The sequence below is a fragment of the Falco naumanni genome, chromosome 3, assembly GCF_017639655.2.
Source record: "Falco naumanni isolate bFalNau1 chromosome 3, bFalNau1.pat, whole genome shotgun sequence".
In the NCBI taxonomy this organism is placed as follows: domain Eukaryota; kingdom Metazoa; phylum Chordata; class Aves; order Falconiformes; family Falconidae; genus Falco; species Falco naumanni.
In genome coordinates, this window is record NC_054056.1 from 17,985,772 (window position 1) to 18,010,971 (window position 25,200).

The following is a 25,200-nucleotide window of genomic DNA, read 5'->3' on the forward strand; positions in this document are numbered from 1 at the left end:
CCTCCTTCCTGGGTCAGTCTCCATCCTGGGGAACTGGTGAGAAGACAGGGAGGACCATGAAGGCAGTGAACTCATTCAAAGCACTCAGGCCAGACCAGCCTGAGGGCATGAGCAGATTGGGAGATAATTTGCTCCAATTAGGCATCTGTGTCATCCCTTCTGCTCTTGGTTCCTCTTATTTCCAGTTCATCTTACTTCTCACCATCAAGAAACCGAACAAGGCTCTGGGCAGAGCCCAGGGTCTACAGAGTAAAAGCTCACATATTCCTTCATGTCTTCTACAGACCAGAGCGTAGTCTTGAGCGTCCTGAATCAGAAGAAAGACCGAGAAGAATGGGAAACCTCCTTCAAAGCCCTGGCTCAGCCATTTTTTCAGGTATGCCTGTGCCTAGCTGCTGCTCACAGGTGTTGCGTAGCCAAAGTGCTGTGTTGCTTGTGGCCGTGTCCATGTCCAGATACATCCGCTGAGCTCAGGGCATTCTCACGTGGAAGAAGAGATTCGCCCCCTCTTCTTTAAACTGTGACTTCATCCTGGTGTGGTCTCCTGCTCTGCTGCTGCAGAGAGCTGTTTTCTTGGATGATTTTTATAGGCCAGTCCTCCCTGGAAACCAGCTGGTTTTCTTCCCTTGGAGAAAATCACCTCTGGGTTTCTCCCTGGGCAGTTCTGATCTTGTCCCTTTGGTGGCAAGTTCTCACCATGCCCCATACTTCTCCAGAGTCCTTGTTACTTTTCTTTGCCCCAAGACCCTGTGAATTCCCTCGGCCTACTTGGGTAACAAAGGTGGCTTCTAACGACTCTGGGTCCTTGCAGGAGTTGGAGCAGAGCCTTAATTCTGTCAAGGAGCAGAGGATGAATGGAGGTCCCCATGGTTCCAGCCTCCTCCTGAAAATTGCTTATGGCCAGACACCGCATTTCAAAGACCTGCCAAGTCAGGGGTTGATCAACCAGCCTTGCCTGTGGAAATACGAACAGAAGATGACCATCCAGACCCTGATGCGTTTCCTGCAGCAGGAAGATGGAGAAGGCACTGGAAATCCATACCCCATTCTGCTGGAGCTTCTGTTGAAGGTTGGCTGTGGGAACATCCCCTCTCCACCAAAGCACATGCAGTAGATTCAGTCTGGTTGGGGTGCGTGGGGCACTGGGGTAACTTCCCTCCTCCCCCCCCCCCCTTCCCCATGTTTCTTTGGAGCAACCAGGCATGACAGTGTCTTCCTCTGGGTTACCCCGTGGTGGCAGATGAGATCCCTATCCCTTGAATCACGCTGGGTTTTTCTCTTCTAGCTTGAGAACATCCAACACGTCCGACACCTGCCTGACATTTTCCAACTGCAGAATGCCCTGATCCACCTTTTCCAAAACAGCCATAAAGCAGAAAACTACACAGTCAGGCAATTCCTGGACCAGCCTGGGTTTTCAGGTGCGATAGGGAATCTGGTCATCCCTGGGACATGGGTGTTAGCCCCTCAGCACCCAGATGCTCTGCTGAGAAGCTGCTGCTGTCGTTTGCATGGTGCAGCCAATCCAACCAACACAAGAGCAGCCCATCGAGGCTGGAGGTGCCTCTGCAGGAGCAGTTGTTTTTTTCTGGGGGGGGGTGGATGGGGAACTTAGGAGAGGGTGAAGGTCCGAGACATTGAGGTGGATCCGGGGCAGATCCTTTCTCCTGGGGCATTTGGTGCTTGGTGAGGGTCTTCTGCTGTGAGCAAGCAAGATAGGTGAGATGGGCTTTTCAGCTCCTCAGTCACGGTGCCTGGTTGATTGATGTCACATGTGGTCTCACACAGGCTCGAAGCCCAGCTCGAGCCAACGCGTGGCACAGTGCGGTGTGACACCTCCAGTGATGTATCTGTTGGGAGACATCTTTTGACCTGACACGTCTCCTGAAGCATGCCTTGATGGGGCTGTTCTCTCTCTGTGTCTGCAGAGGACCAGCGTTTGGCTTTCAACAGAGCTGTACAGACGATCCAGAAAGTTTGGAGCAACATTAACAGGAGCACATCCAGCTCAGGTATATGGTTATCCCCAGGGTGTCACGTCCCTCTTTCCTTGGCCATTTCTTCTGGAGATGCTCCAAAGCCGAGCTGCTTTCTACAACTACCCTTCCCAGCAAAATTGCTGAGATTCTTTGCTTTTCACCTGCTAAAAACAAATTAAAAAGCCCTCCGAAGATACAAACTCTAATGAAGAAGCCATCCAAGACCTCAAGGAAAGGAGTTCCTCCTGGGATCAATACAGTGGGTAGAAGACCATTCCACCCTTTTACAGGCATCACCGTCCCGTCAGATGCCCTGCCGAACGACATCACTGCCAGCACTGCTGTCCTTCACCTTCTGCCCACCCAATCGTCCATCAGCCGGCTGGTGACCAGGTTCCTCATAGCACTGCAAAACAGCTGCATTGACACGGCTGCGCAGGTCACCAGAGAGAGGCAACGGTAGGTCTTGAGCCACTCACCTGAGGGCTTTTCCATCTCCTCCACCCTTCATAAAAGCTCCCTGAGAGGTTTTCAGGGCTGGTGTGGGGCTTGCAGGGGAGCTGTGGTGGACAAACGATGGCGTTGCAAGGTCCTAGTGGCTTGGTGTCCAGCAAAGTGGGCCCTTGATGGCAGAGTAGGATGAGTTGAGAGGCCCTGCAACCACACAGGGCAACTGTTCCTCTCCCAGGTCCATCTCCGCAGAAGAGGTGAAGCCCTCCTCTGTGCTGGCTGTATCCAAGAGCGATCTGCTGACCATGGCGCTCGCCAACTTGCAGTATGAGATAGATGAAGATGGCACCAAGACGACCTACTTTGACTTCGAGATGCTGCAGCGGCAAGTGGTTCATCGCTTCATCAGTGGGAAACCCATCATCAAGGCTCAGGTGAGCTCAGTGCTGGCCAGGTTGGGTTGTCCTAGGCTGGCGGTGAGGTTGGGGTCTATTTCCAGCCTCTTCTATGTGCCTTTCTGGAGTCAGCAGGTTCAACTGAAGGCATTGATAAATGCCTGCTGTGCATCTGTCTCTCTTCCTTGGGTTTTGATGGAGTGCCACGGCCAGAAACCACTTCTGTGGTCATGAAATGGTGGGCTGAAAGGTAGCATGAGGACCTACAGCCCTGACTTTTGTGAAGGGGAAGCCAGCCAGGTTTCTTTGAGAACGAAGGAGGAGTTGGTAGCTGTTCAAAGAACTTTAAGAAGCATCTTCCAGAATTATGGGTGGTCCAAAGTGGGACTCTGAACCACGTTGGAGGAGCACCCCCCTGACTGGGGCTGTTGGTCTCCATTCTGTGAAATGCAGCCTGGAGCTGGTGGGAAAAGGGGACTCGGGGACACTAGAATCAGGGTGTCCTGCAGCACGTGGGGTGTGCATGCTCTCCTAAAGGTGGAGATCAGTCCACACGGGCTGTTCCTAGGATCTTTTTGGTCCTTGGAAGTAGCTCCCAAGAGGACTTTCTCCATTGCCTTGCTGGGGACAGAGGTGAGGCTGTGAGCTCCTCAGATCCTCCTTCACAGAAATGTCTTCTTCCAGCCATCAGGATCCTCCCCCGATCTCCACAACCCCACAGTGGCCTCAGGAGGCCATCCACCACCTCCTGCAGAACCCTCAGGGACATCCCATGGCCCACACCTGCCCAGATGAGCTTCTCTGCTGGCCCCTGTTAAGTGCCACCAGGCATATTTGTAACCAGCTGTCCCAAACCTTTTCCAGACAGCTCCATCCATTCCCCGCAACAATGTGAGGACCCTCCAGGACACCAAGATGAAAGTCAGGGACCAACTGGACCAGGTAGGAAATGGATCACCGGTCTTCTCCTCCATCCAACCCTGAGGTCTCCCCTCAAGTTCTCTGTCACAATGCGGGCATAAAGACTGGGAAGATGTGTGAGAAGACCCAAGGCCAACTCAAGTAGTGGGTTGGGAGACCTGGCAGGACTCAGTTCTGTGCCAGGGGGATGAGCAGTCTGGGAAGGCATCATTTTGTGGTGTTCCCAGCCCTTGCCAGGTCACATTCTTGCCATTCTTGCTGCCAGGAGCCGCTCAGCATCAACCAGCAGAAGCGCATCATGGAAGAGGCCCACTCAGTCAATGCCATCTCCAATGTCCTGGCAACTCTGAAGGTGGCTGCTGAGTTCCTGGCTGTGACAGGTGGTGACCCGAAGCGCCCGCTGCCCGAGTACATCCAGCAGGAGCTGAGGATGGATGCCAGTGCAAAGCAGTTCAAGGATGTGCCGGTGCGTGAAGGATTCAGGGTGGGTGGGAAGTGGGACCTTCATGCCTTCACCCCTGCCTCTCTGGGTAGGACTTTGTGTCTCCCATGGCTCCCACCACCTTCACATGCTCCAAGTTCCCCAAGTCTAGTGTCCATGGAGGGCTGGGGGTCTCCTACTTGGAGCAAAGAGATCCTGGGCACCAGGGTGGGTTTAAAAGCTTGGCTGGGTGGTGCCAGGTCTTCATGCTGTGTCTGTCAAACTCAGGGACACCTCTGGCGCTGTGGATGGCCCATAGTAGTTCCTTGAGGGACACCAGTGATGTGGGAGCCCACCTGGATGCTTGAACTGGGCAGTTGAGGTGCAGCCATTGGAGGATGTTGGTGGCCCAATGTGTCCTCCTCCAGGACACACTGGAGTTGAGCATGGATGGGACACTTCCAATGACCCGAACACCTGTACTTCTCTATCCCCATTCTTCAGGTGGTGCCCAACACCCAGCTGAAGCACATCCTGTCACTGTGGCAGGTCCTGGCAGCTCGCAGGTCCATGCTGTTGGTACAGATGAACCAGGTGAGGGAGATGAGGCTTGGGGAAGGGAGGGGGTTTGTTCCCCTGGGAGGAGAAAGGAGATCTACACTGCTGCAGCCAGGCAGCGTTTTTGACACCTCTGTCTCATCCCTTCCCTGGGTAAAATCAAGGTCTCTGGCCCATCCTCAAGATAATCCACTCCCCTGGGTACTTTCAAGTCTGGCCCACATCTTGGAAGCTCTCTGGGTGGCCCTGATGTGAGGTTCAAGGAGACAAGAGGGTTGTGATTCTCCTTCCTCCATCAGATGTTGCTTCCAGATCCATCTGGGTGGGGTGTGCTGGGGTCTCCCTGTTGCTGACGCTGGTGGTCTTTTTAGGATCCCTTCTGCTTGGTACCCAAGCAGTTCCAAGCAAATCTGGATGCAATGCAGGCAAAAGCCTTGTCCTCCAAATTGTCCAACACCAACCTCGACCTCTTCCTCATTGAGCTGCACGAGATGATCATGGTGGCACTGTCCAAGCACCAGCCTGACCATCTGTAAGTCCAGATCATATCCTGGGACAGACAGAGTGGTGGCAGAAGTAACAGCTTCCTAGGAGGGTCTGGTTGGGGAAGGACCTCTGAAGGTCTCTGGTCCAAGTCCTGCTCCAGGCAGGTTACTCAAGGCCTCAACTGGTTGCGAGTTGGTGTGTCTCTGTCTTTGGAGATGCTCATCTTCTGGGCTGTCCCAAGGTGGCATCACCCCTGACGGGAAGAGCTTTTTCTTATGCCTGACCATCAGCTGCCTCGTGGGCTCCTGATGCCACTGGAGATACTCCAGGGTAGCCTCTAACATGAGGCATTGGCCACCATTGACCAGAAACCTTGGCCATCATTGAGAGCCGCTATTGACCAGCAACCTTAACCAAGATAGTGCTTATTGTTGACAGCCAGCACTGGCCATGATTGGCCGCTGGGGGTGGTGGGACATCCATCCCACCTCCACCTGCTCACCCCACCTCCTCTGCCTCACCCACAGGCTGCAGTTTGCCTTTAGGTGCTTTCTGGAAGACAACAAAATCCCTGAGGACTCTGTCGCCATCCTCACAAATGTCCTGGAACCAAACATTCCCATCAAGAACATCCTCTCTGTCTGGAGGACGGCTGCAAAGACCAGTCAGATCAACATCCCTGCCTACAGCCAGGAGAGGCCAGCTCAAGGCAGCCATTAGACCCTTTCTTGCGATGGGGTGGCTTGTCCCCATGGGCGCAGAGGAAACATGTACCTCTCATTCCAGCTCTGGAGGCAACACATGAGCTATGTGTGGGCTCCTGGAGCAGCCCGAGCTTCCAAACACCCAAAACCCTGTTCCCCGAGGCCAGGTGAGAAGCTCTCACTTGGACCCACCATTGGCTGCTCAGGCACCCCAAGCATTCCCTGTCCCTCCAACCCTGCTGAGCTACAGCAAGAACTTGGAGATCATCCCCATGGACATGTCCCCAGTGCTGCTACTGCTGTCCTCAGTTGGCCAACTCTGCCCCCCAGCAGCCCCCAAGGGAGGGTCTGGGGAGCTGGAGCCCCCCTACCACCCCAGTGCTGGCCAAGGAGTGCTTCTGTGTGTCCCTGTGCCCTTTGCTGGTGGCTTCTGTCCTGTCTTGTCCCTTCTTTCCTTTCCTGCATCATTAAATGCTCAAGGACCCATCTTGATTTCATGTTGTTCCCAAAATGGTGGCGGAGGGGACCTGGCCTCTCCACACCTTCCCTGCGGGTATCTATAGACTATATATATATATATTTTTTTATATATATTTTTATATATATATATATATATATGTATATACACACACACACACACACACACACATTGATGAGACTTCCCCAGTGTCTTCTCCAGGCTGGGCCATCCCAGCTCCCTCAGTCTCTCCTAGGAGAGCTGCTCCTGTCTCTTCATTGTCTTGGTGGCCCTTCCCTAAGTCTAGTCTAAAGCTCTCCATAGAAGTCTGGCCAGCTTGCTGATGAAGACCCACTTGTCCCAGTTGGTCAGGTGAATCCCATCGTCTCCCAACAGACTCAGCTTCTTCTCAAAGGCAGACCCGACTTCTCAAAGATAGATCTGGCTTCTCAAAGGTAGATCCATGATCACGGCATGAGTACGGCACCAGCCCTGCAACCTAATGCTCCAATCCCTTCCTCATCTTCCCTGGACTCTCTCCAGTATGCCCATGTCTCTCTTGTACTGGGAAGCCCAGCACTGGACCCAGCTTCTCCAGGTGTGGCCTCACCAGAACAGAGGTGAAGGACCCTCTCCCTCCACCGTGAGCTAGCTGCCTTTGGGGCAAGAACTCATGGTTCATGGCCAACTTGGTGTCCACCAGCACCTTTTCTACCAAGCTGCTGTACATGCTGGTGTTCCCATCACGTCCTGGTGCCAGGGGCTCTCTGTCCTCAGGGGCAGGACCCCATGAGGTTCCTCTCAGCCCATTTCTGCAGCCGTTTCGTGTCACGTCACGCTGCTCGGTGGCTGGCTGATGGCTACTCCTCGGCACCGTCATGCTTGTGTGTTCTCAGCCAGCATTGAAAAGTGGACACGGTAATTTTATGGATACACTTCTACATATGTCTGTATGTGTATACATTTCTATGTACAGATGGTCATTTATAAAGCTATAGAATTAAAATTAATTCAGCCACAAAGGCGTAGGTATGAAACACATCAAACCTCATTTAATAAGAGTGAATAGACTGAAGAATTAAGTGCTTAATATTTAAATATTTAATTTTTTGGATACACTTCTATATATGTGTATATATAGAAGTGTATATATATATATGTGTATATATATGGCGTATCAGCTACTCAACCACGAGTGACCTTCACAAGCATATATCCACCCATTTGCCACATCCTGGCTGTTCAGGTCCTCCTGATTAAATAAATATTTAAATGTGAATAGAAACAAAAGGAAAAGGAGCACGTCCGGCTTCCCTATAAATCTATAGAAATGAAATCAACATGGCCACAAAGCCTGAGGTATAAAATGGATAAACCCTTGAGTTTTTCTCTGACTTTTGCCTTTCCACCAGTCCCTCGCATCTCGCTGTGGAGGGGTGAGGGTGTGACTGGAGTTGTGCCACCACGGGGGAGCATGTGGCCAATGTTCTCGCGAGGTGGCGGCTGCCACGGTAGCTGAGGGACCCCAAGGAGGCTCACGGCTTGTGGAGGACCTGAACACCAGGAGGTGGCAAACAGGTGGATACGCGCTTGCGGAGGTTGCCCGTGGCTGAGTAGATGATAGGCCAAGTGAAGGCCAAAAGTGTATGTAGGGGTTTGTGACATCATTGGAGGACCCCATAGGCCAGGAAAGGGCCCGTGGGTTGTGCAGCATCTTAGGAGGTCGTTTGTGCCCAAGTGGCTGATAGAGTAGGAGCAAGTTATGGATTGTGTAGGTGCTTGTGAGGCTACTGGCACGCGAGTCAATGATAGGCCAGGCGCTGGCACACGGCTTGTGAACGTCCTTGTGATGTCAGTGGTGCCGGAACACCTGATAGGCCAGGAACAGGCACATGACAGGCATAGGTGCTATGACATCACCTGTGGCCGAGTGATGCACAGGCCAGCAGGATGCACGTGGCTTGTGTAGGAGCATGTAGTTTCACTGGTGTTGGAGCAGATCTTAGGCCAAGCGCAGGGCTATGGCTTGTGTAGGTGCCTCTGATATCATCAAAATAATGTGCACACACACCCACACACACCCTAAATACAGGTTTTTGGAAGAACTGTACACGGTGTGTGCCCACGTGTGACAGTGTAACACGGGAGTGGCACCAGGAGGCTCTGAGGTCACATCTCCAGTGGCATCCCGTGGCTGTGGGGCTCAGTGTGAAGCAGCCACATGGGGCATCCTGAGGGACAGGAGCTGCCTGGCTCCATCTCTTGCAGGGATGTGCTTGAGCATGCTGCCAGGAGGAAACCACAGGCTTCTCACCCAGGCGCTGCGGGGGGAGCGCGGCGAACGCCGCGAAGCCACGTGGGCTGTGGTTTGTGCACCTGCAGGCTCCAGCTCCCAATCTGCCCAGGGGAATAACGGCTCCTGGGTGACATGCTGAGAGGCAGAGACACTTCTGAGCCTTTGGGTGGCATGTCTGCTGCCGTGACGGGGACATGGTGCAGCTCCTGCAGGGGACCCACCATGGGGTGCTTCAAGGTGGGACAAGCCAGCCAGAGCTCCTGGGATGAAGCTCTTCCCCTGGGCAAGGATCTTTCCCAGCCACTGCTCCCAGCACGGTGGGGTCTGTAGCAGGGGCAGGGGCTGTTTCCTTCCCGTCCTGATGCAGACCCCAGAGCGGTTTCAGTGTCGTGGTTCCCACCGCTCAGGGGCAGATGGCCTCTTGGCCTCTTGACTTCTTGGATGAGCCAAGCACAGGAGATGCCCAGTGCTCCCAGTCCCCGTAGAGGGGTGCAAGGGGGTGACAGACCCATTTGCCCTCCGCACCCAGCTTGTCCCACAACAATCTCCCGCTGCAGCAACCATGACACCCACCTCAGGACAGACATGTGTCCCTCATATATGGTCATGAACAGTGCTGGAGAAATTCATTGGAGGGCTGGGCTGTGTCGGAGGGGGAGATAGCTCCGGATAGCGTCTAAAAAGGTGCTGCTGCTTCTATTGGCTCCTCCTGCAGCTGAGTCGGCATCTGCAGGGGTATATTAGCCTCCTGGTATCATCGTCCCTGTCAGTGCCCAGGAGCTGTGACAGGGAGTGGGGTGCAGCTCAGGATGGGGATGGAGGGACTCCTGTTCTTTCAGGTGCTGTGGCTGCTGCCCTGGGTGCAGCTGTGCAGGGGTAAGCCCGGGGTCCCTTGTCCCACAGCCTGGGGTCAGCAGGCAGCAGCGCGGTCGTTGGGACACTACTGGGAATGGGGTTTCTTTGCAGGTGCCACTGAGGCGAGGGGGAGAAGGGGCTTCATTCAGCTAGTGCTATGCCTTTCCCTATATCCCTTTGGTTGGGAGAGAGGGATGAGGGCCTGGGGACATGGCACCGTGCAGAGGTTGATGGGTTGGGGAGGAGAGGGTGCCCGGTGCAGGGCTGGATGTGCTGTATGGGTGGGCATGGGCAAGAGGCAGTGGGAGAAGGTGCTGCAGGCTATGGGGTGCTCAACGGCCCAGCAGGTCTCTCACTGGGCACCCCCAGGCTTTTTGCAGCCTGTGGGGAGAGGAGGGACTCTCACACCCACACCGCCCTGGGGATCACTCAGAGGGTGAAGGGTTCCCATCCATGTGCCCGTGATCCAGTCTGGGCCGTGGAGACCTCTCCTGACCCATCCTGTGTTGATATTTGAAGGGGCTGCAGAGGTGAGGCTGGAGAACGGCGGCAGGCGCTGTGCTGGGAGAGTGGAGGTGAAGCAACAAGGCCAGTGGGGGACCGTGTGTGGTGTATTCTGGGACATGAAGGATGCTACGGTGGTTTGTAACCAGCTGGGTTGTGGGTCTGCTGTGGGAGCTCCTAAGTACGAATACTTCGGGCCAGGATCTGGCCCCGTCTGGATGTTTGGTGTTCACTGCCGTGGCACAGAGCGTGCCCTGTCTGACTGCACAAACAGAAGAGAGTACCAGGAGGACTGTAACCACAGTTTGGATGCTGGAGTGATCTGTTCAGGTATGGGGCCAGCCAATCGCCCACCTTTGCGGCTGGGGTGGGGGAAGGCACCTGGCTGTGCCCTCAGGGAAACGGGGGGCACTGGGGAATGGCCTGGTGTGGCTGGTCACACTGCTGAGCTGGGACTGTCATTGCTGGTTTCCTTGATCCCTGAGGAAGGGCCAGCGGGAACCTGCCCTTGCCTGACCCCTGATGTGACGCAGCCCACCCTCTGTGGGTGCCCTGGGCCCGCAGCCTCTGTTGGTTCCCATCTTTCTCCTCCCATTCAGCCAGGACCTCTCTCGCAGTGCTGAGGACCAGGTCCCCTGAGGCCAGTGGCACTGAGAGCAGCTCACGCGGCCACCCACAGCCCCGGGGCAGGGTCTCCTTGGGCTCTGGTGCTCTGGGTGCTGCCATGCCCGGTGCCGGGCTTTGAGCCGCCCCTGGGGCTGGGGGTTTGGGAGAGAAGGATACCCACAAGTGCCATGCTGATGTCTGAGGAGCAGCAGGGGGGCCCTGGCATGTCTGGGACACCAGCACCCCCTGGGAGCCCTGGGGGGTTGTGGTGGGCTTTTTGCCTGCAGCTGCCTCGGAGATGGGACATGGGCATGTAACTGCCAGAGGGCTCGAGGGACTCCTAGGAGTCTTTGATTTCTCCAGGATTTGTCCAGCTGACTGGAGGTGACAGCCCCTGCTCAGGACGCGTGGAGATCCATAGCAGGGGCAGCTGGAGAGCCGTCTGTGACTCAGACTTTGATCCCAAAGCCGCTGACGTGGTCTGCAGGGAGCTGCGGTGTGGCGCAGCCCTGTCCGTGGTCGGGGCAGCTCCCTTTGGAGAACACGACGGTCCCATGTGGAACGGACTACTGCAGTGCATGGGGAATGAATCCCTCCTCATCTCCTGCCCCAGGGGACCTCCCAGGGACCAGCCTTGCACCCACGGGAACGCCGCTGGCATCATCTGTACACGTAAGGATTCCTGCTGGGGCGTCAAACATGAGGGTGATGCTGGGGACAGGGGAGTAGGGCAGGGATGGTGCTGCGCCGGGTGTGAGGACGGCAGGCGTGATGTGGTTGCCTGCAGCCCTAAAGTGATGCAGAAGGAAGAGAAGGGCAGGGTCTCCTCCGCTTGGCCTCTCCTCCAGCTGCTGAGGGAGCGAGAGCACAGGTCTGCCCTGCCTCATCCTTCTCTGTTCCCAGAGTACACGGGGTTCAGGCTGAACAATGGCACAGCGTGCGAGGGGAGGGTGGAGGTCCAGGTGCAGGGGACCTGGGGCAGCCTCTGTGCCTCCCGCTGGGATCTCTTGGATGCCCACGTTCTCTGTCGTCACCTCAACTGCGGGTTTGCGGAGACCATTCCCGAGCGAGGGCGCTTTGGGAGAGGAACCGGCCCCATCTGGAGAGACTCGTTTCACTGTAACGGGACTGAAGAGCACCTGGGGCAGTGCTCCATGACCACCCTGGGGGCCTCACCCTGCTCCCGTGAGGATGAAGCCGCTGTCATTTGCTCAGGTGAGTGCTGGGAGAACAAAAAATGGGTTAATTCCATTTCCCTCTTGAATGCAAGACAGCAACCCAAAGCAGGGTACCCCGTGCCAGTGCCAGGATTCCACCAGGAGCAATCTGGAGGGCTTTTCCGGCTTGGACTGACGGCTCTGCTGTGGCAGAGCAGAGGACTGAATAGGGGCAGGTGTCTTTGCCATTCAAGGTGGCAGTTCCAGCCCTGGATCCACGGCCAGGACTCCACCATTCGGACTCATCCATGGTGGGACGGGGCTGGGACAGGGCTGCAGGGCTTGTCCCCACTCCCCTGGCTGCAGACAGCCCTGTCCCAGCCCCCCAGGGATATGCTCAGAGCCCGAGCTGACCACCACAGGGTCTGCCCGGGTGCCCCCAGCAGGAACAGCACACCAAGGGGCTGAGCTTCAAGTGGGGCTGGTGTTAAAGGGAAAACACGCGGATGTGGTTACCGCTAGGCTTGCTTTCATTACCACTCAGAGCTGGGCCACCACCCCAATGAGTGGCAGAGAACCAAGCGATACAGCATGGCTTATAGACACTTATCAAACCATTAGTCGGTGTCTGAAGTTTTTAGGAGTTTCCTTTGGTCCTGTCAGTTCTGCAAATCCATCACTTGACCCTGTCCCAGGGGATTCATCTCCTCGGTTCCAGGCTCCTCCTGGAATCGTGATCTTCTTTCTGCTGCTTTAACTCACACACTCCTTCAAGCACGCTTCGTCTTTGAACAAGCAATTCCTATTCACTAATTCTGAATACTCTGATTACTCCTAGTAATATTGAATACTAATATGAATATTCCTATTTGTATACTAATTTTTCCTAGAAACACCCACATTTCTGGGAGCACCTGCATGCACAAATTGATCATCTGTTGCTTCTCTGTTCTGCCACTGATGAACTTGACCAAGTTTTAAACCAGCCTTGGATCAGGGCTACACTAGGGACGAGGCTTGGTTCTGCCATTCAGCAGCTTCAGCACTTTAAAAGTCTTAATTTAAATTTCTTAATTCCAGATATATTTTCTTTAACAGACAGGCTTTGCCCCCTGCTCAGCACAAGCCCCAGGCTTGTACCGCTTGCTCGGGCAGGCCCCCCTCGCTCTGCTCCCTGCCAGGGACACAGGCTCCCGGTCCCCATTCCCAGGGACACGGACAGGCAGAGCCATGCAGGCTGTGCTGGGTCTCAGCAGTGACGGTGCTGAGGCTGGGCAAAGCCTGTTGTGGCACTGCCCACCCCTGGGCCACGCTGGCCCCTCCCATGGGACCTGCCTTGGCAGGGGGATGCTCTGTGGCTCTGCCCTGCCAAGAGCAAGGCTGGCACCTCATTCAGTAAGGCTCAGGGAGTGGCAACCAGCCCCATGGAGCCCTGGCCCAGGAGCTCCTTGTGGAGGGCTGGGGATAGGCAGGCAAGCTCCAAGGATCAGAGCCTGGAGGCATGCCACCAGTGCCACCAAGGCTGGACCATGGCTGCTCTTCCCAGGCCCAGCTGACTCCAAATCCCTGCGACTGGTGGGTGGGGAGAGCCGGTGTGACGGGCGAGTGGAGATCTTCCACCACGGGACATGGAGCAGAGTCCTGGATGACAACTGGGACATGCAGGAGGCCAATGTGGTGTGCCAGCAGCTGCAGTGCGGAGCAGCGACGGCAGCCTACAAACCCCTGAAGGCTCAGAGAGGGAGGGGCCCCGTGGGGCTGCGAGGGGTCCGGTGTGCAGGGCAGGAGACCAGCCTGACCGCCTGCCGCACCTCCCTGCCCAAGAATGCGCGGGTGGCGAAGATGATGGAGGACGTGGGAGTGGTTTGCTCAGGTGAGTGGCACTGCCCAGACCCCCCTGCCCACCCACCCCCCCCAGGCTCTGGGCTGGGTGGACACCAGCCCCTGATGGCAGCCGGGGTTTCTTCCCACCACAGGGAGTTGGCAAATCCGGCTGGTGGATGGGCCTGGGCGCTGTGCCGGGAGAGTGGAGGTCTACAACCAGGGCAGCTGGGGCACTGTCTGCGATGATGGCTGGGACCTGCTTGATGCCACCGTCGTTTGCCGCCAGCTGGACTGCGGAGGGGCAGTGGATGCCGTTCGCTTCGCTCGATTCGGGGCAGGCTCCGGGGAGATCTGGCTGGACAATGTGAACTGCTCTGGGAATGAATCTGCTCTCTGGGATTGCCCGGCAGTGTCCTGGGAGCAGCAGGACTGTGGGCACAAAGAGGACGCAGGAGTCATCTGCTCAGGTCTGTGCCAGGAGCTGTGGTGGGATCCCTGTGCCTGGGGAGGTGGGAACAAAGGGAAAGCTGGCAATGGCTGAGGCTGTTCCTGGCTGTCTCTGAGCCCCTCCTGCCTCAGCCTGTCCTGGGGGTGCCCCTGCATGAACCTCCTTGGTCCCACCAGGTGTCCCCAAGGGTTGTCAGGGAGGGCGTGGGTGTCCGGCCATCAGGGACATCACTGTCCCCTGGCAAAAGGGAGGCGCCTTTGCCCAGCTGAGAGCCTGGTGTGTGTGTGTGTGTGTGTGTGTGTGTGTTGGGTGAAGAGGCTTCTCTGCCCCCAGAGCCCCAGAGTAGCCTGTTAGGTTTTGGGGTCTTTCCTCCCAGATTTCATGGCCCTGAGGCTGGAGAACAGCAACAATTGCTCCGGGCGGCTGCAAGTTTTCTACAATGGCACATGGGGCGGCATTTGCTCCAACTCAGTCACTCCCAAAACGGTGTCGCTGGCATGCAAGGAGCTGGGCTGTGGGAACACAGGGTCTCTGGAAATGCGCCTACCCTATGGTAGGGTGTCCAGCCCCACCTGGCTGGATCACGTGCAGTGTGAGGAGAGAATCAGCTCTTTCTGGCAGTGCCCCTCTTCTCCCTGGAACCCACAGTCTTGCCGTGACCTGCGAGATGAGACCTACATCACCTGCAACGGTAACTGAGCTACCTGGGCACATGCATCCCCCCCAGCCCATGCTCCCTGCTGGGTGCCATCAAGCACAGAAAGGGGGCCACCGGGGCTTTTACTTTACTTGCCAGACCCTGCTGCTGCTGGTGGCACAAATGGGACTCCAGCTCGCAGAGCCCCACATGTTCACCAGCAGTTGCCAGCCAGGCTCGCAGCAGCACCCGGGGGTCTCCAGGCGAGGTCTCCAGAGAGACCAGCCAGGGCCCCAAGGAGCATCCCCTCCATGGATACCCTCCTGCTGCTCTGTGAGCCACGACCCCTTAGGGGATGAGCAGTCAGGGTCCCCCACATTGCCATGCATGTCCCCTGTGTGACCACCGTTGAGAGTGAGGCGATGCGGGGAGGCAGGAGCAGAGCTCAGCCCCACTCTCTGCTGTATGACCCTCTCGTCAGCAGCCCCTTCACTGCAGCATTTCCTTCTGTAGGGAGTTGGACAGAAGCGCCCCTGACCCTGGAGTCCCCATGCCCAAACTCCACAAGCTGCACAGGTAGCTGCTCCTGTGTGTGTCCCCCTCACCTGGTGGGGCTCTGCCTGCTTCCTGGTGCCCTGGGAGGTCTCTGCCTTCTCCAGACAGGGAGAAGATTCGTGCCATGGGAGGCGAGGACAAGTGCTCGGGCAGGGTGGAGATCTGGCACCGCGGCTCCTGGGGGACGGTGTGCGATGACTCCTGGGACATGCAGGATGCTGAGGTGGCGTGTAGGCAGCTGGGCTGCGGCCCTGCGGTGTCTGCCCTGGACGAGGCTGCGTTTGGGCAGGGGATGGGCCCCATCTGGCTGGAGAAGGTGGAGTGCCGGGGGACAGAGCTGTCTCTGCAGGATTGCTGGGCACAGCCTGGGGACAGTGGTGCGTGCCGGCACAAGGAGGATGCTTCTGTGCGCTGCTCGGGTGAGCTGCGGGGCTGGGAACCCTCACGGGGCTGTTGGCGAGGAACCAGGGAAGGTGTTTTCCCCACTGGGTCCTATCGTGCCTCCAGATGTCCTGAGAACAAGGCCATCCCTGTGGGGCACGGGAGCCAGCTGGGCAGCAGCCCCTCCAGTGGGGCTGGATGTCCTCTGGCTTCTGCCTGCAGGACCCTGAAGCCCCCAGGGGCACCTACCAGGCTACCTGCACGCATCCTGCCCTATACCCAGAGCAGGACCCTGGACTCTGTCCCCACCACCTGGAGGAGGGGCAGTTTGGGTGGGATGTGCCACGAACAGACGCACACACACACACACACATGGCATGTCTGAGAGGAAGCCCCCTGGTACCTGCACGCCCACCCTCTCAGCCCAACTCCCCTTCTCTTCCTCTGCAGCTCCACTCAGAACAGCAGCACCAGCTTCCCAAACAGGTATCCTGTCCTTCCCACCAGCACTGGCCCCTTGCTGGGGCGTGAAACTCCCAAGAAGAGGCATGGGGGTAGTGGTGGTGGGGGCAGGGGTTGGGGAGGGGTGTCATTTACCCAGTTTCTCCATCACTCCATCGTCTACCCCCGTGTAGTGGAGGTCAGGACCTGAGTGTCCTAGCCCCCCACCTCTCCCAGGCTTGCTGCTGCCCTTTCTGTATTCCTGCCACGCAGATCTCACCCCAGAGCATCTGACTGGCAGCAGGAGCATCTCATTACCTGTCGTCATCTGCATCATCCTGGGGGGCCTTCTCTGCCTGCTCCTGGCCCTCCTGGTTGGGCAAATACAAAGCGCCAGGGCTTGGCGCAAAGGTGGGTCCTTCCTCAGTGGCCCTGGGGGAAAGATGCGCCATGGCAAGGCCAGGGGTGCTGTGAGGTGCCGGTGAGTGGCACAGGCAGAGCTGGGGGGGATAAAAGTGTGTGCCACCTTCGTTCCCGTGTACGGCCTCGCTGCCTGACCACAGGCCACCAGCAGCAAGGGGCAGAGAGAGTCCAGACACAGGAGGAGTTAAGGATGGGGCAAGGACAGAAATGGGAGCAGAGAGGAGACAGGCGAGGACATCACACTGGCGGCACTCAGGGCAGGGGGGGGTGCCAGGAGGAGCACAGGGCAGCAGGGTCAATCCCCACGGCATCAGGCCCCCAGGTGCTCGTTCTTCTGCTCAGCCCTGGCCTCCCCACGGCAGGGCAGGGGCTGTGCTCTGGATCCATAGGGCAGAGAGGGGGCAGATCCAGCGGGAGAGGGAAGATGGGAGCTGCTCCAAGCTCAGCACGTGGGCTCGGGGCCAGAGGGGCACACATACCATCTCTGGGTGGCGGGTGCTGCCCCAGACCATCTCCATGCCCTCACTGGGGAAGTGGTAGCTGTGACCAGAGGGCAGCGGGGCTGCGCTGTGACGATGGCCTTTTGCTGGCCCAGTGGACCAAAGCTGGGGGAGCAGAGCATGATCCTGTCCCCTCTCTGCCTGTCCCTGGTCCAGCCCTGCCTCTCTCTGTGGGCTCTGGGACATCTTGGGAGCCCTTCCCTGCGGCTGTGTATGAGGAAATCAATTACAGACTGGCGTGGGAGAAAGAGGCAAAATTCAGGGGCTCAGGTAGGTGTGGGTCCCTCATGGGGGGCACATCTGCCAGGGTCTGCCTCCTCACCCCCAACCCATGTCCCTCTGCAGTGGTGGGTCTGTGGGGAGAGCAGCCAGGTCCTGAGCTCAACAGAGGAGCTTCCTCCCCCCCAGTTCTTCCCATCCCAACTGGGAACAGCCCCCCTCTGCCTGCCTCCGCACCCTGTGTGACACTTGAGGGGTGAGGGAAGATGCTCTGGGGGCCACTTTGGGACAGCATTTGTCCCAGGGCAGTGGGGGGAGTCCTGAGCCCTTCTCCCCACTCAGCCCTGGTTCTGTGGGTCCCCTGTCCCCAGTAGCACTGACCACAAGCCTGGTCAGCAGAGTGCTCACACCTGCTGCACCTCTCTCCAGGCTCCTATTCAGAGGGGTTCCCGATCAAGCTGCAGCCCTACCCCCAGGACAGCAAGGAGGAGGATGGTCTGGGGCCAGCACCAGGTAACAGGGTGTGGGAAGGAGCGGCTCTCTCCTCCCTGGAGATGTGTGAAGAACAGGGATGTCACCATCAGAGTGGAGGAGGACATGGGGGGGGTGGGTGGGGTGTCTCCTGTGGTGCTGCCTGCATCAGTGCCTGAGCCCCGTGCCCTCCCATCCTCTGCTCTGCAGGTTCCTTCTCACTGTCACCGGGTCCCCTCTCCTTTCAGATGTCCTTGACCCGCCTGGAGGTTACCAAGCAGATGGCTATGATGATGTTAGGGAGGCTTCTGGCCCTGGGGAGGATCCTGTGTCCAGGCAGGGAGACTGGGAAATGCCCGTGGCACCAGAGGAGGGAGCAGGGCCCATGGATGCACCTGGAGGTGAGAGGGAAAGAGAGTGCTGCAGTTCCTGGGGCACTATCCCTGGTGCTGGATGAATACTGAGAACCCAGAACCCTGGGATGGGGAAACCTGCCCCGGGAGTTTTCCTTGGGGAGGGCAGGGGGGTCTGGGCATGGGAAATGGAGCTGAACACCTCAGGACTGTTGAGAAGAGAGGAAGGTGATACGCAGACCAGGAGGGGCACCTGTTCATTGCCCTGCCTTGGTGCCTGCAGGGGCAAACCTGCCCTCCCAGAGAAGTGCTGGGGCCCCTGGAGCTGTGGAAGGTGCCTGGTCCCTGTCCCTGGAGAGCGCAGGCTATGACGATGCTGAAGAAGTGTCTCTGGCACATCCTCCTGAGGACACAGAGGCTGTGGCACCAGGGAGGGATGCGAGGTCAGTGCAGCTGGGAGAGCTGTGAGCAGGAGGGAACCGTCTCCCTTTTCCCACGGGTAGCAGAAACAGCCAGGCACCCCCTGCTTTCATTACCCTGTTTTTATGCCCCGTATTTGTTCTTACTAAAAGCCTTTTGGGGGTTTGAGCCAGAGCTGGTGCTCAGTGGTGTCTCCCTGAGGCTGCTCTGGAGGAGCAGAACGCAAAGACAAGGTGCTGGGGAAGGGGCACGTCTCAGGGGGAGGGGGCTCGGGGTCAGGCTGTGGGGCTGCAAGAGCCCATGGTCCCTGGGGAAAATTCCTGCTGATGGAGACAGTTCCATCCTGCCAGCCACAGTGTCCAGCAAAAACATCGCTCTGCAAGTTCCTGTGAGTGCCTGTCTCTTCACCCTGGGGTTCCCCAGTTGCTCTTCTCCCCCCCAGGACCTGCCTGGACCATGCTGGTCCCATGGCAGAGCAGCCACAACAGAGCTGCTGTGTTGGGGTGAGCCCTACGGTGGCTGATGGTGCCCTGGGCACCCTGGCCAGCCCCACAGGGGATCGTGGTCTGTGAATCACCTCCCACAGTGGTAAGGAGACAGCTTGACCCCCTCACTGCCCTGGTACAGGGTGCAGAGCCACTCGCTGGAGCGTGTGGAGCTGGGATTGCCCCTTCAAGGACCCCTGTCTCCACAGGCTGCTCCTGCTGCCTCGGTCCTTCACGGATCCCAAGCGCTCCTGTCACAGCCCCAGAGCTGTGAGGCGCCACAGCATCCCCAGGACCCCTCCCCCTCCTGTGCTCCAGCCCCATCCAACTACCCTCCTGCAGCATCCTTTGGGTTTGTGTCGGGGCAGCACCTGTGTGCAGATGCAGGCGGGGTGGGAACAGGAGGGACTGGGGGGACCTTTGCCTGGGAGGCAGAGGAAGGAGAGCCCATGGGGAGGAAGAAAGGATTCCCAAGAGACGTGGGCTGCAGCCCAAAGCTGACATCCAGCCCCTGGCCTGGAGAAGACCCTCCCTGGGAGGGGGCTCATGTGTTCCTGTTGCCATGGCTGAGGGTATTTTGTGTCCCTCCCAGAAAGCAGGTGCTGCTAAATCTGAGCCAGGGTCCCTCTCCCTCAGCCGGGGCTGTCGCCTGCCCCAGCTCCCATGGGCAGAGAAACCTTTCACACAGGGCAGGGAGAAGGATTTGACACCTTGGTAGGAATGTGCAGCCCCGACTGCCCTCCCTGCTCCTGCTGGTGCATCTCCACAAGCCTCAGGCCCTGACGGGCTCTTCTGCTGAAGGCTGGAAGGTATGCTGGGCGTTCATGGCAACGCTCCCTGAGGGAGCAGCGACAACAGGATAGCACTGCAAACAGCAGGATCCGGCCTTAGAGCACAAGAGGGTAGGAGGCCCCATGGTGTCAGCTACTGCAGTGGGCGGCATCTCTTTCAAGAACACAAGTGGCCCAAACAACAGCGGGAACAGCTGGTACCTCCGTGAGCAGGGACACGCTCGCCATCAAGATGGGCATGTTGGGATCAACAGGCTCTGCAGCCCCTCTTTCCTCTCCCACACAGCCGTCAGAGGAGAGAGACAACAGCACAATATTTAATTACCTCTGCATAACGAGAGGACCAGCACCTTTGCTGGTGCTGTGAGCTGGCACTGGGAGGACATAGGGCCACCAAGGTCTGGCTCAGGAGATACGGCACGTATTCACTTCTCTCTACAGGCACCCGACAGAAGCAGCCACGTGTAACAGCCAGCAAAGCCACCAGCCGCACTGAGCAGCAGCAGCATCAAATGCATGAAGTCCCGGTGTCGCTGGGTTTGTTCCCATGAAAATACAGGCTCCTGTCAGGGCTTTAATGAAAGCCTGTCCGGTTTTATCTGCGTGACAAGAGATAAATAAAAATCCACTGATAAGCGGCTCACAAGAACTCGAAATGGCTCGGATTCTTCACTGACGTTATATATTTCTCAAGGATTAGACGTGCTTATATCTTTACGGGACGCTGCCTATAGAAAAGAGACCTGTTGTGGGTCAGCTGTGAAACGACCGAGGGCAATCCACCTGAGTATTTGCTTTGGAAGCTGCCCCAAGAGCGGGCGGTCACCTGGAAGATTTTCATCCTGACTGTTCCTGCTTTGTGCGCTGCTCACCAATAGTGAGTACATGGGGCTGGATTATCTCTCCAGCGTTTAAATACGCTGTGAGGACACTTCCATCCTGAAGCTGTTTTGAAAAGAATCAATGACTTGGACGCGCTGCCATAACCGAGGAACATTGACGTAGGAGAGGTCAAGGCTGCCTTGGCGATCAATGCACATCAAGGGGTGGCATTTGGTAGACCCTTAACATAAAGGTGCTGTTCAGGGAGATCCCATCTGCTGGTTTTGTGGTCTCCAAACAGACGTGCCCATGTTTTTGGAACAGGGGCATATTTCCACCTTTTTTGGTTTGACAAAGAGATGGGCAAGAAACTTTAAAGGCAGGTCTACAGTGTAGCTCATCCTACTTGTGCTGTCCCCTTGCAACCTCTCTGAGCAGGGCAGACAGCCCTTCTGGAAGTTTCTCCCTCATCCCTGCGGTCTCCTCCATGAGGCTGTGGAATATTTACCACATTGGTTTTCCAAATACAGTTTTAGCCTGGTCGTTCTCCTCTGGCATTGACCTGCCGTGAGGTATCCTGTTGTTTTACAGAGGGAAATAGATGAAAAAGAAAAATGCCTTGAGTCCCTGAAGCACACAGATAGAGGCACGCATGATGGAGATAATACGCAGGAATAGCACAGGAAAGACGGAAGAGGGACAGACAGCAGTGATGAGGCACAGGGCTCAGCCAGCCAAGTGCACTGCCCAGCCCCATGTTATCCTAGAATCGTGGAATCGCTTGGGTTGGAAGGGACCTTTAAAGGTCACCCAGCCCAACCTGCCTGCCGTGAGCAGGGACATCTTCAACTAGATCAGGGTGCTCAGAGCCCTGTCCAACCTGACCTTGAAGGTTTCCAGTGCCAGGGCATCTACCACCTCGCTAGGCAACCTATGCCAGTGTTTTCTTGCCTGTGTCATGAAAAAATCCGTCCTTGGATCTGGTCTGAAACTACCCTCTTCTAGCTTAAAACCATTCCACCTTGTCCTATTGCAACAGGCCCTACTAAAGAGTTTGTCCCCATCTTTCTTCCAAGCCCCCTTCAAGTATTGAAAGGCTGAAAAAAGATCCTTCCTGAGCCTTCTCTTCTCCAGAACGAAACCCCCACCTCTCCCAGCCTTCCCTCACAGGAGAGGTGTTCCGTTCCTTGGATCATTCCCTTTCTTGTACTGAGGACTCCAGAGCTGGACATACTACTCCAGGTGGGGTCTCACCAGAGTGGAGTAGAGGGTGAGAATCACCTCCCTTGACCTGCTGGCCACACTTCTTTTGATGCAGCCAAGGATGTTGCTGGCTCACGTCCAGCTTTTTATCCAACAGTACCCCCAAGTCCTTCTCTGCTGGGCTGCTCTCAATTCCTTCACCCCCTCCCTCCAGCCTGTATTGATATCACCATTTATTTCACATGGGACCAGCACCTTTTGTACCCTTTTCTGTCGACCTTAATCTTTATGCCTCCTTGCCCCCCCTTCCCCTGCATGTCCCTTAGGGGTTTGCACAGCTCCGCCGATTCCCACATCCTTCCCAGTACAGGGTCCCCCCAGTTCACAATCTTGGAGAGTTCAGGCTGATCTTCCTGGAAATGGTGCCCATGGTTTCTCAATGGCCCATCTGAGCCATGAAGTTTCTTTCTTGCCATTGTGGCTGTGTTTGATCTCTCAGGTCTGTGTCTTGATACATATTTATTTCTGGCTTCCCCTTTGTCTGTCGGTTTCCCATTCGACAGCTGCTGCCCCGACCCCACAGCCCAGGGAAGGACACAGGATGGTGGTGCCCATCAGCGCTTGCGTTCTGCTGCCCTGAGCACTCTCAGGTCCCCCCCAGACCCCTGGGAAATATCCCCCTACAGTTGACCCTGCTGAAGACATGAAATCACAGATTCATAGAATCACTTAGGTTGGAAAAGACCCTTAAGTTCATCACACGCAGTGGGGTGAGGAAAAAATTCCTAAAGTAAAAATCAGTGGTAATGCCCAGACATATCTGTAACAGAAGACGAGAGGGGACATGGACACAGACACGGACACATGCAGGGACACGCAGTAGCTTTGCTGAGGGGGTTTATTGGTCATTAGAGAGAAATGGACCAGGGCTCCCAGGGGGTCAGGTGGGGTCATCCAGGGATGATCATCTCCTCATGCCGCAGGAGGGGGACAGGACAAGGGTGTCACCACCAGTCACAGTCCTGAAAGACAAAGCCAAAAGGAGACTCCCAGTATCTGCTGGGACAGCAGAGGGGCCTTATCCCCATCACCTCGCCCGGCAGAGACCTGGGGAAGGGAACTGGAGCCCTCAATACACCCAGGACAGGGCTCGGCTCTCCTCAGAGAGAGATGACATGCAAAACCCCTTACCCCGGGATGCCCCCAAATCTCCCAGAAGCCTGCCCAGCCCTCGTGGTGATCCTTGGGCTCTGCAAGGCGCCAGAGCCCCTGCCTGGCCTGCACGGTGACCCCCTGGGTCCACAGAGCCCCGCTGAGCACAAGGAAAGGCATGGGGGCAGCTCTGCCCAGCTCACCCTGGGACATGGATCATGGGACGGTCCCCCGTTCCCCTCTCCCATACCCAAGGTCTGCCCACCCCACAGGGCTCAGGAATCCCCTGGGGCCCAGGATGCCTTGTGGGGCAGGAGACACCATGGTGCTGCTCACCTAGACATGAACCATAGCCATCCGTTTCACACGCAAATACTCTAACAGCTTGTCAGCCAAAGCAGGCTGGGGAGAAAGAGAGGGTTAGGGACATGCTTGGGTGCACTGGGATGCACTGGGGCACACTGGGATGCCATGGAGTGTCATGGCCATGTAAGGGAGGGACCAGGGCCAGCAGAACTCATGGTACCCACCTCAGCCGTCTTCAGTTCATCCCATTTGACTAAACTCTCCTGTAGAGAGACCATGAGACCTCACTGGTCACTGAGGTGTCCCCCACCCCAGCCAGGGATGGGAGAACCAAAGGGCTCTCCAGTTCCCCAGACTGGCTGCCCTCCAGTTCCACCCCACTACTTACATCCGAAAAAAGGCTTTCATCGACTTTCGACAATGCCTAGGGAAGAATAGAAAACGGGTGGTCGGTACTGGAGCTTGGTCAGGCTGTGCATGGGGCACACGTGTCCCCAGTACCCCCAGGCCCATAACTTCCTGTGGGTCTGAGTGGGAAAATCCCTTCTGCTCCCCCACCCAGATGCATTTCTCCAGGTTCCTCTGGGATACCTGCTCATCCAGGGCCGGGGTGGGGACTGACCTAAGGGCAGGGTGGGGAATTTGGGACCTCCAAACAGGAGGGGTAGGCAGCTGGGGAGGACCCAAAGACACTGCACTGGGGTGAACTAGCAGACCCCAGGGGACTGGGCTGGGGGTGTTGAAGGGACAGGACTGCGTGGGATGCAACTAAGGGGTGAAAGAGTTCAAGTGGAGGGGCTACGGGGACGTCAAGCACAGCGGATGGAGGGGGCAGAAGGAAGAGGACTGCAGAGGACCAAACCAAGGGGACTGGGAGTGAGTTTGCGGGGGTGGGTTCAGGCAAGGGAATTTGGTGACACTACCACAGTGGACAGGATGAACAGCAAAGGACTGAGGGGAACGATGTGAAAGAAAGGTGTTGTGAAGGATCGGAGGGAAGCCATTTGGGGACTGCAGGTAGGACAGAGGGGAGATGCCAGGCAGGAGATGTCTGAGGGACCAAAAGGATGGGATGGGGAGGCCCAAAAGGGAGGGATGTGGGGGCACCAGGGAAAGAAACAGGTGCAGGCCGCCCCAGGGAGCAGACAGGTCTGACCACCCAGTGAGGATCCTGGGCAATAGGCACCAGAAGCTTAACTGCAGGAGGAAGGGCAGGAAGAGATGGAACTGTGGCAGGGAGAAAGCTTCATTGCCCAGGGATGGAGGTGCAGGAGAGGCCGGAGGCACTTGGGAAGGGGAAAGGCCAAGTCAGGGCGTTTCACGCTCACCACCGCAATGTCATTCCACAGGAGAGCTGACGTCCAGCAGTCAAGACCCATCCCAAGCCTGGACACCCCCCGCCTCCCCCTCCCCGTGTCCCTGGGGACTCACCTGAGCATCTTCTGGGGCGCAGAGCAGGATGGCGCACAGCAGGGCCACGCTGACAACTGCGACCTTCATCTTCTTTTGTGGTGCAGCGAGCACTGAGTGAAGCTGCAGGAGGTGAGGGACACATTTATCCGTCCCAGCCCTCCTCCTTGCCCACCCCCAAAAGCCCCCAGGGCAAGGCCAAGCTTGGCACAGAGCCAGCCCTGGAAACAAGCCCAGCCTGGGCACACGCTCACCCCTCCTCCAGCACGGGCCCAGCCACCTTCCCCGGCACCAGTCCAGCTTCCTGCATGGGGCAGCTGCACCTGGAAGGGTCCGGGCATCACGAGGCGGCGAGGGGGGTGCACAGAGTGCCCCTGGCAGCCAGACACCCTATGGTAATGACCCCCTGCTCCGACATGGAACCACCCTCCAACAGCCCCCCGGAGCCAGATCCCCCCCACCTCCCAGTGCCCCCCTCATCTCCCAGCAATGCTATCTGCCAGGGCCACCCACCTCCTGGAGCAGGCTGTCCCACCACAGCTCTCCCAGAGTCGATGGCGGCCTCAGACC

General features: G+C 57.2%; 2 protein-coding genes and 1 long non-coding RNA gene across 14 annotated transcripts in view; 2 read left to right on the forward strand and 1 right to left on the reverse strand.

Moving 5' to 3' along the window:
- LOC121084541 (E3 ubiquitin-protein ligase RNF213-like) overlaps positions 1–6,400 on the forward strand; it is a 43,449-nt gene extending 37,049 nt beyond the window's left edge. For 11 of the 12 annotated variants that reach the window (XM_040586129.1, XM_040586130.1, XM_040586128.1 and 8 more), the window contains 11 exons: positions 285–376; positions 812–1,069; positions 1,286–1,421; positions 1,929–2,012; positions 2,270–2,438; positions 2,668–2,863; positions 3,689–3,766; positions 4,011–4,211; positions 4,671–4,760; positions 5,096–5,256; positions 5,738–6,400. In XM_040586129.1, the coding sequence (XP_040442063.1) occupies positions 285–376; positions 812–1,069; positions 1,286–1,421; positions 1,929–2,012; positions 2,270–2,438; positions 2,668–2,863; positions 3,689–3,766; positions 4,011–4,211; positions 4,671–4,760; positions 5,096–5,256; positions 5,738–5,930 (1,658 nt within the window). In that variant the 3' untranslated portion in view covers positions 5,931–6,400. The other variant, XM_040586140.1, reaches the window with a different exon arrangement.
- A 3,409-nt stretch (positions 6,401–9,809) lies between these two features.
- Positions 9,810–18,566, forward strand: LOC121084361 (antigen WC1.1-like). Its single transcript, XM_040585719.1, has 15 exons — positions 9,810–9,869; positions 9,993–10,356; positions 10,996–11,304; positions 11,536–11,847; positions 13,336–13,662; positions 13,766–14,080; positions 14,438–14,752; positions 15,212–15,274; positions 15,358–15,672; positions 15,953–16,120; positions 16,349–16,486; positions 17,155–17,268; positions 17,647–17,730; positions 17,937–18,089; positions 18,325–18,566. The coding sequence occupies exons 1-15, from the start codon at positions 9,810–9,812 to the stop codon at positions 18,507–18,509; spliced, it is 3,222 nt and encodes a 1,073-aa protein (XP_040441653.1). The 3' UTR covers positions 18,510–18,566.
- Positions 18,567–22,646: 4,080 nt separating this feature from the next.
- Positions 22,647–24,757, reverse strand: LOC121084263. Its single transcript, XR_005826670.1, has 5 exons — positions 24,652–24,757; positions 23,609–23,644; positions 23,445–23,483; positions 23,251–23,316; positions 22,647–22,784 (listed from the first exon to the last, which is right to left on the reverse strand). It is a non-coding gene; the product is annotated as an uncharacterized LOC121084263 (long non-coding RNA).
- Between the last annotated feature and the right edge of the window lie 443 nt (positions 24,758–25,200).

Coding starts and splice junctions, on each gene's coding strand:
- LOC121084361 (XM_040585719.1), top strand. CDS start 9,810: ATGGGCAAGAGGCAGTGGGAGAAGGTGCTGCAGGCTATGGGGTGCTCA. Junction 11,305..11,535: donor CGCTGGCATCATCTGTACAC/GTAAGGATTCCT, acceptor CTCTGTTCCCAG/AGTACACGGGGTTCAGGCTG. Junction 16,121..16,348: donor AGCACCAGCTTCCCAAACAG/GTATCCTGTCCT, acceptor CCTGCCACGCAG/ATCTCACCCCAGAGCATCTG.